Below are 15,730 nucleotides of genomic sequence, written 5' to 3'. Positions count from 1 at the left end.
GGCCTTCTGTTGGAAATTATGGACGTAGTATAAGTCATTATAGATAGTTCTTTAATTTTAAATATATCACATCTCAATGTTTAGGTTTTTTCTCTTGATTACTGCAATAGAGCAAGTTAGCAAGGTTATGGGTAGAGTTTATATTTAAGTTTCCAACACTCAGCCATTCTGTGATGATCCAAGCTATATGGTCATCCTCAGTGGATGGTCCCTATTCTGTTGGGTGAGACCTTCTGCTTTTGGTACACATTGCTTCTCTTCACAGATTGTCTGCATCAAATTGCCATCTGTGGTTGACCTCTCTCATCTCATCCTAGCTTAATCAATTTTGCATGAACATTATTGCCCTGTAATGTACTGAGTTTGGAGACTTGAGCCATTAATCAATAGATATAGCACACTTTACAAGTTTTACTGCTGTTTGATAATTCCTAACCTTTTGAAATCTTCCAGCTTTTACTCGAAATTCATTTTCTGCTTTTGTAGAACTACTTCCAAAGTTCTTTACTGATTGTAACTGTTTGCTTTTCCTAGAAACATGACCTTCTCAAAACTTTCTTCAAACCATCTTAGCAGCCTGATTTAGGGTTGGGAAATGCATGACCTCTATTTCTACTACGCCATTTCTGCTCAAGAGAGAGGACTATTAGTGACCAATCCAGATGGTCAACTCTATCCAATGAACCCTTTACAAGGTGTCATTCAGTTGGACAGGAAAGTGCTCAAGGCTTTGTTTTCCAGATGTTGTAACACCAATTGATGCTCCCTTCCTTTTTGTTAATTTCCACATGGTAATCTTGCTGTTAGTTGCCACTCTTTCTTACTCATCGAGTCATAGAGATGTAGACACGGAAACTCACCCATCGGTCCAACTTGTCCATGCTGACCAGATATCCTATCTAGTCCAATTTGCCAGCTTTTGGCCCATATCCCTCCAAACCCTTTCTATTCATCCAGGTGTCTTTTAAATGTTGTGATTGTACCAATCTCCACCACCTCCTCTGGCAGCTCAATCCATACACGCACCACCCTCTGCGTGAAAAAGTTGCCCCTGAAGTCCCTTTTAAATCTTTCCTCTCTCACCTTAAGCCTGTGCTGTCTAGTTATGGAATCCTCTATCATCGGAAAAAGACCTTGACTATTCAGCCTATTCATGCCCCTCATGATTTAATAAACTTCTATAAGGTCATCCCTCAGCCTCTGACACTCCAGGGAAAATAGCCCCAGGTTATTCAGCATCTTCTTATAACTCAAGCCATCCAATCCTGGCAATATTCTTGTAAATCTTTTCTGAACCCTTTCAGGTTTCACAACATCCTTCCGATACCATATCGATATTGCACCTTTTCAGTGTTTTAGTCCCCAGCTTCATTTAGACCCAGTTACATGCTGTAGAATGAGTGAGAAATGAGAAGGGCCCTTACAAACAATGCAGAGAGGGAAATGAATGAGGATCTTGCAGAGGCTACACGGGGCTGAGTGTATGTAATAGAAACAATCCTAAGACTGAAGTGAAATTATGACTGCAACATAGGGAAACATGGACAAACTGAAGAAAAGACAGGTTTTTCAAGATTAACGTGTTTGAAACAATTTCTTGACACATAAGGATTTCTGGTAGGAAAGTGGGGAAGCTGTGATTAGGCGGATAGTAAATTAATTGGAGGGATTATCTGAATGGCCGGTTTCATTTATATTGACCTGTGATATTGCCTGTTTAAAATTCTAACCTGTGATTTTTAGTGTTGCAGAATTCTGCTCTTTAAATCTGTTTCCTTTATTGAATTGTGTCTGCTTGTCTTTGATGGAATGAAATGTTTGTAAAATCGCAGCATGTCTCAATATTTGAAGCGTTAACAATGCTTTTTTCCTGTTCTTTCCTTTTCCCCACTTGTCTCTTGCTCTATTTTATTTCTTTGGTTACTGTCATCCCTCCCATTTTCTGAACATCACTCTTTCACATCCCCTACTGCCATGCTTTTAATCACTGCACTTCTGTTCCTTCTGATTTGGCCACCTGTATTTTTCTGCTTATATTTCCTCTGCCAATTGTGCCACATTGATTAATATCTCCCACTATCACATTTTTTTGGTCTCTATTCATTATTCTCCATCATCTATTGATCTATTATTACTTCTGTTTGTTCTACCTTTGCATGCTTTAATCTTCCTTCATCACATCCACTTTTCATCTATTACATTATTTATTTGGCTTTCTCCCGCCCATCCCTTTCCCTATCTGTTTCTCTCTGTTACTGTCTCCTTCCTTTTTCTGTCTGTATGATTGTTTTTCTGTTTCTGTTTGTATATCTGTTTCTCTCCTGTGTGTATATCTGCTATTGCGTGTGTGCCTATCTATATGTGTGTATTCATGCTTATGCTTTTGCATGTATGTCTGTGTACTCCTATCTTTTCTTATGTATCTGCTTTTTAAATGTGTACATCTGCCTGTGTATGTATTATTTCTGTGTGTGTGTGCCTTGCGTGTACATGCCTGTGATGTTGTGGTGCCATCTCTCTGTCTCTATATCTGTGTGCGTGTGTGTATCGTTGTATGTCACCATGTATCTCTGTCTGTGTTTGTTTGTATACCCTATTTATATTTCTGTGTCTCGGTATGTGTGCTCCTCTTGTCCTGTGTATCTCTCTCTGTATATGTGTTTTGTTTATTTCGATATTATTGTGTGTACATGTCGTGGGCTTTGCCATGATCTGTTTGATTCTGGTTCTGCCTGTGTGTCTGTCTCTCGTCCTACCTGTCTCTCTGTCTTAGAATGCCACACTTCCTGACCCCCCTGTGCTCTCCTTACCTGTGATAGGACTGGTTGTACTGATGGCTGTGCTGTGGTGCTGGTGGGCTGAGACCTCCCGGCATTGACCAGGTACTGATATTTCACATTTTGTTATCTGCATGTTTTAGATAGAGGGTCTGCCTATTAGAGAGATTAAAGCCCTGGGGATTCCATTTTGGTGCTCTGCTGGGTACACAGTTTGGGGCTAGTGGATTACAGTGGCCTAGGTGCATGGGGTGGTGGGTTGGGGGGGTCGTGTGGGGGGAGGGAGTGGAGTGGGATGCGGGGTGGGCGGTCGTGTTGGGGGGTGCATTTGGAACTGACACAGAGAAATCTGTTCTATCCCATGGTATTGATCAATTTACCTTGGCTCTAACTTGATAAAGGTAATTAACTTTAGTAGTAGGGCTTATGAAGAAGGGTTTATGCCCGAAACGTCGGTTCTCCTGCTCCTTTAATGTTGCCTGACCTGCTGCGCTTTTCCAGCAACACATTTTTAAGCTCTGATCTCCAGCATCTGCAGTCCTCACTTTCTTTTGGTAGTAGAAACCCTGGCTGATTTCTCCTCTGACTAACCTGGGATCACTGGGCATGGAACTGAGGAGTAGGAGGATTGTCTCCTTTCTAATGCATGAATTTTAATGACTCTATTGTTCCCACTGTTATCAACAGTCTTACTATAGCTGGTAAAAATCACACAACACCAGGTTATAGTCCAACAGGTTTAATTGGAAGCACACTAGCTTTCAGAGCGTCGCTCCTTCATCAGGTAATAGTGCACTTCCAATTAAAGCTGTTGGACTATAACCTGGTGTTGTGTGATTTTTAACTTTGTACACCCCAGTCCAACACCGGCATCTCCAAATCATGATTACTATAGCTGAAAGGTCAAACCAGGAACCCCATATTCTGTAAGAGCTTGTGTTTGCCCAGGCCCCTTGTTCACTCACTCATTCCCTCCAATTGCTGTCCAAAGTAATTGTGCTGTGTGGATCATGTTGCTACAGCTGTTTGAGATTAAAGCGTATCACTGACTCTCTGACTGATTTATAACTTCACAAAATAAACCTCTCGAGCCGCTGCTGGTGACTGTCCTCTGATAGGGAAAGGGGGAGGAGGACGAGATGGAGGGGAGGGGGAGGAGAGTAGGAGGAGGAAGTGGAGTGGAGGGAGAGGAGGTCAGGAGGGGGAGGAGGGCATGAGGTACAGAGGAACAGTGCCACAGCAGTTTCATCACTCCACTTCTAACTGTGCAAGCTTCTGATGCCCACAGACTGAGAGAAGGAAGACTGATTGGTTGTGTGGATTATACCTGCACTGAAAATGGGAGGGCTATACCTCATGGGAGAAGGTGGTGGGAGTGAGGATTTACCCTCTAAAGGAGGAGAATATGCTGCCAAGGTGTTATATTCTGAGGGCGTAACGGAGGCAGGAGATACCCCTGTACCCTGATTGAGGAGTGGGGCAAGGTGGAATAACACTGAGAAGTGGGGGTGGGGGGTAAGCATGATTGTATATACCCCACAGCGAGAGGTGTTGGGAGATATTATAATCAGGGAGAGGGGTGAAGGGTGTTGAGGCAGTAGTCTTGACATTGGAAAAAAATTTGAATAGGATGCCATTGATAGAAACTGTTTAAGTGCATTTCCATTGGAGAATGCTGGAAATAAATACACTATCTGAAGAAACTGAAAGACTGAAGCAGGCTGCTGATCTGTGTGTGTGAGAGAGAGAGAGGGAATAGAGGCAGCACAGAGCACAGTTAGAGTTTCAGCTGGAATTTTTCTGTGACCTTTTGTTGCTTTCCTTCCTGTGCAGACTCGGTTCGGAGGGAGGATTCCATTAATGCTGATGGTTATTGCTACAGCTGGTCAATCTTCTGTGTTCCAGCCTCACTCCTAACTTCTCAACAACCAAACTAGCATAATGCTTACTCGCTTCCCAGCTCTCCCAGCTCCAGCTTCTTTGTCCTCTGTTGTCTGCCTCTTTCTTCTTGCTTCAAAACCTTGCTCCCACTCCTTTTTTCTCACCCGTCTCACTCTGTCCTCTCTCCCTTACCCATCGCCCCCATTGCACTGTACCTCCACCACTTCCTCCCTCACTCCATGCTTTCTTCCTCATTCCTTCACTTCCGCTCCACTTCCTTTCTTATCTTCTCTCCTCCCTCTCCACCTCACCCTCCTTCTCTGCCTCCCCATCTCACCCTCCTCTTCTTACTCCCACTTCCGATTTCCCCTTGGTTTTTCAGCCTCTGTTTGTTTGTTCTGCACTCCACTCAGTGGCCTGTTTTCTCGTCTGCTGCTGGGCATATTGAACAGGGAATGCTGCTGCACTGGGAATTCTCCTGGACTGGGAACAGAGCTGTACATATCGATGCCTCTGGAATTTCTGAATGATCACACATTGGCTTTGTGATATGCACTGCACACCGTTCTTTCCCTGTTTCCTCTGGAAGGATTAGATTGCAATGCAACTCTCTTTATATAGAATCAAACGAACAGCAATAGCGCATGATACGGTTCAGAGCTGGGTTGGGTCAGCTACATCTGTGCATAAAATGAATGGACTCTTGTTAAAATCAGGGTTAAAACCAAGACAACTAAGATTGTTCCCTCATTTCTAATGATTGCCCCCATCTACAGAGAGAACCCCATTTATAAACAGTCAGTTCCAATAATATATTAATGCTCTGTGGAATCTTATGGCGCTTTGGCTGTTGTTTGATTGATTGGTTGGCCCTGAAAAGTCTATCCTCAGTAATTAATTGACTCTCAGTTATTGCACCTTGCTTATTGATTCACTGTGATCTGCCCTCAGTGACTGACCCTCAGGGATTGCCCAGTGAGGAGAGATGCACAGTGATCTTTCCTCAGTGATTGGCCCCTGGTCTTTGACCCACAGTGTGTTTGTCCCGCAGTGATTTTGAGCTTGGTGGAGAGCTCCATGCACAGATTGTCCATGGCGGTAGTTGGTGTTTGCCAGTTGGGCTTAATGGTGGACCCTTGCTGATTACCATTTAGCAATTTGAGTGAAGAGAGTGAATCTTGGTGGTTTGAAGAGTTGGAGTTATAGCTGCAAACATTGCCTTTTTTGTGGCATTTTGTTTGAACATTAAAACAGCAATCATTATCACCTCTTAAATGTTCTTTTCCCCAGTAAAATCTGTTCATAATCACTCCTCCTAATCCAATACCTCCACCCTTCAAATATTTTGTTTGCCCCCTTCACTATTCTCTGTACTGTGGTGACTATAATTGTACACAGTATTCTAAATGTGGTTGCACAAATTTGGTTGATTATAAAGTGAGATCATCTTTTAATATATCCCAACATCTGATTTTCTATACTTGCAGCCACTGAACATTGTTATGATTGCCAATAAACTGCAGCAATCAATACCCCAAGTCCCTTTCATTTTTTTATGTAGCTTCTTGCTTTCCATTTAAGAAATAGCCCCTTCTTGGATTTTCATTCCAATGGAAGCACTTTGCATTTCTCTATATTAAATTGAATCCATCAAGATCTGCTTGACTCCCAGCAACATGCAGACCCTCTTGTAGCTTACCTTGTTCAGCTTAAGAGTCAATCACTTCTCTTACTTTGTATCCTGTGCAAATTTAGCAAGTATTCTTGTGATTTCTTAGTGCCAGGTCTTGTATTTTCAAACATTTGTTCACATTGCTGGCTCGGCAAGTATTTATTGCCTGTGCCCAATTGCCTAGAGTACAGTTAAGAGTCAACCACATTGCTTGGGTCTGGAGTCACATCTAGGTCTGACCAGGTAAAGACAGCAGATTTCCTTCCCTAAAGGACATTAGTGAAACAGGTGGGTTTTTACAACAAGCAACAGTGGTTACATGGTCACTGTTAGGCTGGTTTGTTATTCCAAATTTTTACTGAGTTCATATTTCATAACCTATCATTGTGGAATTTGAACCCATGTCGGCAGAACATTAGCCTGGGGTCCTGGATTACGAGTCCAATGGCATTATCACTACACCATCACCTTCCCCTAAAGGTGCTACTCCAGTAGAATTTCGTGTTGTTACATGATCTGCACAGAAGTGATATACACAGTAATATACAATATGCTGTTATATACAGAGTACTATCTCCACTAAAGCATCACATCTATAATATATAGACATCTGTGATTTATACACAAGAAGCTACATTCTTTGATATATATGTTATATACGTACATAAGTCTAACACCTACAATGCAATGTGCATTATGTACATATAGGAGTCAGGAATGTTGTCATAGAATGACTATTGCATAAAAGGAGGCCATTCAGCCTGTTGGGACCATGTTAGCTCTCTGCAAGAGCAAATTGCCTCATCACCTTGCCAATTTTTCTCTTCAGACAATGGTCCATTCTTCTTTTGAAAGCCACATTGAATCTGCCTCCATAAAACTCTCAAGCAGTGCATTCCAGATGCTAACACAAGCTTTATCTTCATATTGCTGTTACTGTTGCTTATTTTGTCAATCACCTCAAATCAGTGTTTCCAGTTCTAGATCCTTTTACCAAAGGGAACAGTTTCTCCCCATTTACTCTGTCCAGACTCTTCACGATTTTGATCAGTAACCAGTAATATGTTATGTTTTATTATATTATTATATTGTACATAGACATAAATATCATACCCGCCAAGAAGTGCTGTATGTATGATAGAATATATACAGGCCACAGGGTTGGTAGATACAGTAACATACAGTGAGAGCTTGTGCTGGAGAACCAGAAAATTATGCAAACCAATGCCAGGTTCCTGGCAGTAAGCATAATTTCGCTTTGAGACTGTCTGCTATGCTGGACTGTTTGAATCATACAATACCTAAAGTGGGGAAGTAGGCCCATCGAGTCAACACTGACTATCTGACCAGCTTCCCACCCAGACCTGCTCCCCTTACCGTATCCCTGCATTTCGCATGGCTAATCCACCTAACCTGTACATCCCTGGATAGTATGGGAAATTTAGCATGGCCAATCTACCTAACCTGCACATCTTTGGACTGTGGGAGGAAATCAAAGCACCTGGAGGAAACTCATGCAGACACGAAGAGAATGTGCAAACTCCACACAGACACAGACCCCAAGGCTGGTCTGTTACCAGCCCAAAAACAGATTCAAGGGTTGGTATTCTGGGTATTCTGACTGCTGTGTCCTTGGACTCTGCTATGCAATGCTCAGACAACAGCATAAACAAGTTGAATGAAACTGGTGCTCTCCCAGATCCATTACCCTGTACACCATTTGAATGTTCACACTATGTATGCAAGTCTCTCAGTTGTATTCAAAGTGTCACGCAACCTGTCAATGGACAAAGGAATGTGAATGGAGAAGATGTATGGTGTCCACACAGAAAGAGTGTGCTATCATAAGGAGAGACAATGCCTCTACTGTCACTTTGCCCTTGGGATAGGCAGACCCAGTTCCAGGACTGTTGCTATGAAATCTGTTATTATCTCATGACAGACAACCTGCCCAATTGGGATTTTAGAAGGTAGACCAATTCATGCATGATGACTGCAGTGAGTGCTTGGCAGTGTTACATTTACTCTTGTAGCTCTTTCCAAGGTTGAGTGCATCATCCCCACATTCATAATGAGCACCCATTCCTGCTCCTAGATGCAGGAGGTACCTTGACAAATCTCTTGGTGACTCTCCCATTGCATAAACTCTAAAAGTATCCATTACCTTGGCATCTTTGCAATAAGTGAGCTGATATTCCATCGAGGTGTATCTTCTCTGATTAAATCTGCATCAGCTCCTGCATACTGGTGTTTTGTAGATTAGACTCAAAGCAATCCTCAGAAGTTGTATGCACCAGGGCGGGGTCTATGCAGGATGTGAAGCAAAAGGTTTAATTCAAGGTAGACACAGGAGACTAGGACAGAGTGGGTAAGCGGAATACTTTGAAACTGAGATAGAGCTAGGAGGAGAGAGTGATGTGGTGGAATGTATTTGGGATTGATACAATGCCACTGGAGAGAGTGGCACAGTTGGATTTGTTTGGGATTGACACGGAGCAGTGGCGAGGACGATGCAGCAATGGGATTAGCTGGATTTGTACAGCGATATAGGGACAGAAAGGGGCAGTTGGAGTGGTCTGGAATTAAGCAGGGATTGTTTCAGATTTAGAGCTATAACAAAGGAATGAGGCAGTTAGATTAGTTTGGAATTGATAGGAGGCTGTGAGGAATGAGTAGATAGTGGAATTATATTGGGATTGTTACAGATTAGGTGAGAGTTAAGTAGTGGGATTAATTTGGGATTGATACACGTCAAAGGGAGAGGATGGGATCAGTTTGGGACTGATATTGAGCAATAGAAAGTGAGCAGACAGGAGGCTTTAATTGGGTTTCATTCTGAATTTTAGAAAGAGTGTGCAGCATTCAGATTAGTTTTTCCAGTGTTCTAGGGAGTGAGCAGGCCAATGTAATTAGATTGAGATTTATATAGGGCTATGTGGAGAAAGTGGAGTGGGATTAGAACTGATACAGAACTATAGGGAGAATGCTGGGCAGTGACATTAGTTTGAGACTGACAGAAAGCTCTGGGGTGAGTGTAGATCAGTGGTATTATTTTGGGATGGAGAGCTTGTAACATGGTATTTGGGATAGATTCAGGGCTACCTGAGAGTGTATGGCAGGGAGTTTGAGATTACTGATTGAGGTTACTGGGAGAGAGGTAACAGGATTAATTTGAGATGGATACGGGACTATGGGGACAGCATGTGGCAAAGGAAATTTAAGTTTAGTTTCCTTGTTTATATCCCTGTTCAAGCTATGCTCTGCAGGCACTCAAGATATTTACTTTTCATATTTTCATAAGGCTCAGTGGTTAGCACTGCTGCCTCACAATGCCAGGAACCCGGGTTTGATTCCAGCCTCGAGTGACTCTCTGTGTGGAGTTTGCACATTCTTCCCCGTATCTACATGGGTTTCCTCTGGGTGCTCCAGTTTCCTCCCACAATCCAATGATGTGCAGGTTAGGTGAATTGACCATGCTAAATTGCCCATAGTGTCCAAGGATGTGTAGATTTGGTGCATTAGTCAGGATTATATGCCGAGTAATAGGGTATGGGAACGGATCTGGGTGTTACTCTTCGGAGGATTGGTGTGGACGTGTTGGGCAAAATGGCCTGTTCCATACAGTAGGGATTCTATTCTATAATAATTTGGGAATGACACAGAGCTACAGGGAGAAAGCGTATATTAGAATATGTTTGGGATTGTTTTAATGGGCTGACACAGTGGTCCAAATGGTCCTGTTCTGTCCTGTAAATTTCCTTCACACTGAATGGTTCGAAAGTCTGAGGTTTTTCATTCCCAGTGAAAAAGAGTGGAGACAACCAATCCTATTAAACTGCCTACATTTAGGAGTTCTGTTTTAGTTTCAGAAATCTAAACTTAAAAAGGCTTGAAATGTGAAGATAGAGACCTGACGCCGAACTCTATGTGAACAAAAACAGTTTGAACATGTATTACCTTGAACAAAGTAAAATATCTCAAGGTGTTTTGCAGCAGGCTGAGCAGACAAATATTTGAGAATGAGCCACGTAAGGAATTATTTATGGAGATGACTAAATGTTTAATCAAAAAGGTAATTTTTGAAGAGTGTATTAAAGACAAGGAGGTGGAGAGGTAAGGGAGAGAATTCCAAAGCCCTGGTCTGAGACTGAAAACACAGCCACCCCGGTAGACTGATGGAAATTGGGGGATGTGTGAAAGACCAGATTTAGAGGAAGGCAGAGCACATGGAACATTTAAGCTGGAGGAGGTAACACAGAGGCCATTTTCATTCTTTGCTGTCCGATGACTGACTCACCCAACTGTTATCTATCTGTCAGTAATAGTGTTCTGTGAATATTCCTGCAAATAATTTTATTGATCGTTAAATGCAAGTAAGAAATGACATTTTTTTTGTAAAATATTGTAAAATGAGATTCTGTATTGTGCCAGAGGGTACTGTTAATACTGACCCTGTCACTCAAACAGTGACATGCTCCTAGCCAGCTGCTCTGGGTGCAGGTTGGAGTGATAGAGAAACAGGGAGACTTGAGTGGCCAGCACCAAATTGCCTTCCTTTCAAATCTGTGTTTTCCTTTTTCTCTAATTTGAACTCTTGTATGAGCCATACTTTTGCCTCACTTGGCCATCTTACTTCTGCACACTTTCATATGTTGCTTCACTGAGACCATGCTCTCCATAACAAATAAAAATCAGCGCACTGCATTTGTGTGGAAGATTTCTTTGCAGCTAAACACCTGGGATGGAATCCGAGGAAATCTGACCCCTGTCCTGTCCCGAACATGGGTGAGACCTGTGACTACGTTCCCACCAACACACCTACCTACCAGAGATGGAGATGTCAGGAAGTCCTAGCCAACTTAGAGATGATTTCTGGGGAGTCCTCCTCCCCACCCCAGTCCCAACTTCTCAAATAGGATTCCAGGGCATCCTTGTCTCCTTACACCTCTCCTTCTCCCAAAGCCTGCCCACCTATAAATGGTGAAATGATGTACTGGGCAGTCTAGGGCCCTCAGTAATGTCTGCCTGCAAAACTTCCCTGTTGTCAGATAATGATATTCTTTGTTCATCTATTGCTGGGGCTGTATTCGGTGGAATGTATTTTGCTTATCAATGGTTTACTATTAAATATTTATTTCAAGTGATACAATTTGAAAATGTTCAAGTATTTTTTGATAAATCATCATGAAAATCAATGAGACCGCTTATCACCCCTCTCCTTTATAATAACAGGATAGGAATTTGAAATCCACTTTCCAATGAATATCAGTGATGACAGGACAATCACACAGACAATATCATGATTTTTCACCCTGATGACAGGAAACTCACCCCAATAATATCAGGGAATTCAGCCTGCTACCAACAATATCAGCAACTCTGAAAGTTCAGTGCAGGGGAGAAAAAGATAGCAAAACAAGTGAGAATGAGAGATCAGAGCCTCATGTGGATATTAGTCTAAGTAAAAAGAATTGGCTGGGTTGGAAATGTGGCGTTTACTTGGGTCTGTCACTGGATATGTGGTTTAGACATTGATCAGGAGCCAGAGGGGCAGTGGCGATGACTAGATATCTCAGCATCGGTCTGTAAGGAATGTCACACACAGCTCACACAACTAATTCAGAGGCTGACTGACCAGTGAGACACCTTTAAGATATGGAGAAAAACAGATTTAATTACTTTCATGCAGCGTCCCTGAAGCTTTCAGTAGTGAGTTGCTACATTGCTGAGTGATGATGCCTGGCTCCTGGCAATGATGCCTCGTGCTATATTCAATCAATGAGAACATGTGTACAGCTATTCCTGGGCAGGAGCAGGAATAAATGTATAAAAATGAACTTCTATCATTCTAACACTGACCCTAGGATACTCAGGAATAGCAGCTGAGCTCAGTAAGACTGGGACAGCTCTCCAATAACTCCTACCTCACTTTCTGTTTCTGGAACCCAAATGCACCTAAGAGTGGAGGATAGGGGTACGAATGGAATTGGGGCGATTGTGGTTTGATGTGGAAAGCTATATTAATGGATTGAATGTAGTTGGAAAGGGGAGAGGTTGGTGATCCTAACCCCTCCTGTAGAGAGTTCTATATTGAATACATTGACAGGTGACCCTCCCTCCCCCACCCCGTCCAATAGAGTAACCCACTGAATATACCGGGAAGGACCCAGATTAGCACAAACTGGTGATTTCACAGAATTGTCACAGGACAGAAGAAGCACTTGAGCCTGCATTAATTCTCTGAACCTACTGCCATTCCTTCCTTTTCTCATAACCCCGCGTATTTTTTCTTTTCAAGTAAAAATCCACCATGCTATTGAGTGCCTCGATCCACCACATTCCCAGGCACCGCATTCCAGATCTTACCCACTCACCGCATTCCAGATCTTAACCACTCACCGCATTCCAGATCCTACCCACTCACCGCGTTCCAGATCTTAACCACTCACCGCGTTCCAGATCTTACTCACTCACTGTGTTCTAGATCTTAACCACTCACCGCATTTCAGCTCTTAACACTCATCGCGTTCCAGATCTTAACCATTCACCACGTTCCAGGTCTTACCCACTCACCGCATTTCAGATCTTAACCACTTACCGCGTTCCAGATCTTAACCACTCACCGCATTCCAGATCTTAACCACTCACCGCATTCCAGATCTTACCCACTCACCATGTTCTAGATATTAACCACTCACCGCGTTCCAGATCTTACCCATTCACCACATTCTAGATCTTAAACACTCACCGTGTTCCAGCTCTTAACCATTCACCGCGTTCCAGGTCTTACCCAATCACCGCGTTCCAGATCTTACCCACTCACCGCGTTCCAGATCTTACCCACTCACTGCGTTCCAGATCTTAACCACTCACCGTGTTTCAGATCTTAACCACTCACCACATTCCAAATCTTAACCACTCACCGCGTTCCAGATCTTACCCACTCACTGCATTCCAGATCTTAACCACTCACCGCGTTTCAGATCTTAACCACTCACCGCGTTTCAGATCTTAACCACTCACCGCATTCCAGATCTTAACCACTCACTGCATTCCAGATCTTACCCACTCACCATGTTCCAGATCTTAACCACTCACCGCATTCCAAATCTTAACCACTCACCACATTCCAGATCTTAACCACTCACTGCATTCCAGATCTTAACCACTCACCGCATTCCAGATCTTAACCACTCACTGCGTTCCAGATCTTACCCACTCCCTGCGTTCCAGATCTTAACCACTCACCGCGTTCCAGATCTTACCCACTCACTGCGTTCCAGATCTTAACCACTCACCACGTTCCAGATCTTCTCCTTGTGTCTCCATGGATTATTTTGCCAGTTACCTTAAATCTGTATCCTTTCAATCTTGAGCAGTCAACCAGTAAAGACAGCTTTTTTCTATCCACTCCATCTCGACCCATCAGCATTTTGAATAGCTCTATCAAGTTTCTTCTCTTCGAGATAAACATTCCCAACTTCTCCAATGTATCTATGTAACTGAAGTTCCTCATCTCTGGAACCATTCTTCAGAATCTTTTTGCACTCTCTTTAATGCCTTCAGAAACTTTCTGAACGGAAATTGAACAATACTCAAGTTGAGGCTGAGCCAATGTTTAATACAGGTTTAAGATAACCTTGCTCTACACTTGTATTAACAAAGCCTTGGATACTGTATCCTTTGTTAACTGATCTCAATCAGGTCTGCCACTTTGGATGACTTTAACCCCCAGTTCCTTCCATTCTTGCATCCCTTCTGGAGTAGTACCCTGGTTTTGTTGTCTCTTCACATTCTTCCAAGATGAATTTCCTCACACTTCTCCTCATTGATGTTCATCTGCCACGTATCTGCTCATTCTACCAACTTTTCTACATTATTTTGCAGTTCCACATTGTCCACCTCACAATTTAGATTCAATTCAAATTTTCTGGCAGCCACAAATTTTGAAACTGTGTTCAGTAACGCATAATAAATATAGATCAGGAAAAACAAGGTTCTCAACACTGACACTGAGAAGTATCACTATAAACCCTGCTCTGAAAAACTTCTTTAAAAACTAAATTAACAATATTGCAGATGCTGGAAATCTAAAATAAAAATAGAACATGCTGGAGAAACTCAGCAGATCTGGTAGAATCTTTGGAAAGAAAAGCAGAGTGAATGTTTTGACTGCTTTGGGTTCTAAGCCAATGGATTCTAAGTGTGAACTTAGATTCAAAATGTGAACTTTTTCTCCATAGTCACTACCAGATCTGCTGAGTTCCTCCAGTGTTTTCTTATTTTATTCTATTAATGTGTCCCTTTAATGTGTCACTTGGCCAACTTCCTATCTAACTTGCTACTGTCCATTTTAAAGCTGAGCTCTAACTTTGCTCAAAAGTTTGTTGCGCAGCACTGTATTAAATGCCGTTTTGAAGTCCATGTAATCAACATCAACAGCATTACTGGTTTGTGTTATCCCCCCCAGGGGGAAAAAAAGCTAGCAAGTTGGTTAAACATGATTTGCTCCAGTTAACTTTTTTTTATCAAAGGGCAATGCTGTGTGATACACTCCTGTTTATTTTTTCTCTTTTTTTTCTTTTTTTCTTAAATAACCCCCACACTTTTTTTTGCTCCAGTTAACTATTTGAATAGTGGTGAGAGGAGACAGGTTAAACCCCGGGGTGGAGTTAAGATGAGGCCAAGAGAGTTAACCCATTGAACGCACAAGGCAGATTACACCCAGGGGGTAGATTTAAGAGAGTTAACCCTCTATTCCTGATGAAGAGCTTTTGCCCGAAATGTCGATTTTCCTGCTCCTCGGATGCTGCCTGACCTGCTGTGCTTTTCCAGCACCACTCTGATCTCAACTCTGGTTTCCAGCATCTGCAGTCCTCACTTTCGCCTATTGAACGCACGAGGCAGATTAAAGCCAGAGTGGAGTTGAGTGAGTTAACCCAATGAGTGGAGGGTGCAGTTCAAACCCAGGGTAGAGTTAAGAGAATTAACCCATTGAATGCATGAGGCAGGTTAGACCCAGACTGAGTTAAGATAGTTAACCCATTGAACACACGAGAGAGATTACACCTAGGGCAGAGTTGAGTGAGTTAACCCAGTAAGTGGAGGGTGCAGTTTAAATCCAGGCTATGGGATTAACCCATTGCTGCCCTGGAAGCTTTGAGGTGCTGAGTGAAGGCAGCAGGGAGCGGCTGCTGCCAATGAGTGAGCGGCTATGATTAGCGGCGTGGCGTGGCCTGGCTCTGGAGTTTATATGGCCATCGCCTCGGGATTCCTGGCGAGCCTGCTCTCTGACGTGGGCCCGGAGCAGCCGTCACTCATTAAAAAGTGCGGCGGGGCCATCAGTGCGGCCATTCGGCGGCTGGTAGCCGGGCGGAGATAGCAGCAGCAGCAGCAGCAG

General features: G+C 42.9%; 1 protein-coding gene across 7 annotated transcripts in view; it reads left to right on the top strand.

Moving 5' to 3' along the window:
* ccdc136b (coiled-coil domain containing 136b) overlaps positions 1–11,479 on the top strand; it is an 87,743-nt gene extending 76,264 nt beyond the window's left edge. For 6 of the 7 annotated variants that reach the window (XM_043713899.2, XM_043713898.2, XM_043713902.2 and 3 more), the window contains 2 exons: positions 2,774–2,882; positions 4,611–11,479. In XM_043713899.2, coding sequence (XP_043569834.2) covers positions 2,774–2,878 — 105 coding nt within the window. In that variant the 3' untranslated portion in view covers positions 2,879–2,882; positions 4,611–11,479. The remainder of the gene's footprint in view (positions 1–2,773; positions 2,883–4,610) is intronic. The other variant, XM_087999472.1, reaches the window with a different exon arrangement.
* The last annotated feature ends 4,251 nt before the right edge of the window (positions 11,480–15,730 follow it).

Source organism: Chiloscyllium plagiosum, unplaced genomic scaffold (assembly GCF_037043375.1).
Source record: "Chiloscyllium plagiosum isolate Xiang-an unplaced genomic scaffold, Cpla_swu_hap1 HiC_scaffold_23, whole genome shotgun sequence".
Lineage (NCBI taxonomy): Eukaryota > Metazoa > Chordata > Chondrichthyes > Orectolobiformes > Hemiscylliidae > Chiloscyllium > Chiloscyllium plagiosum.
The sequence above is the reverse complement of the archived record's forward strand: the minus strand, read 5'-3'. Positions and strand labels throughout refer to the sequence as shown.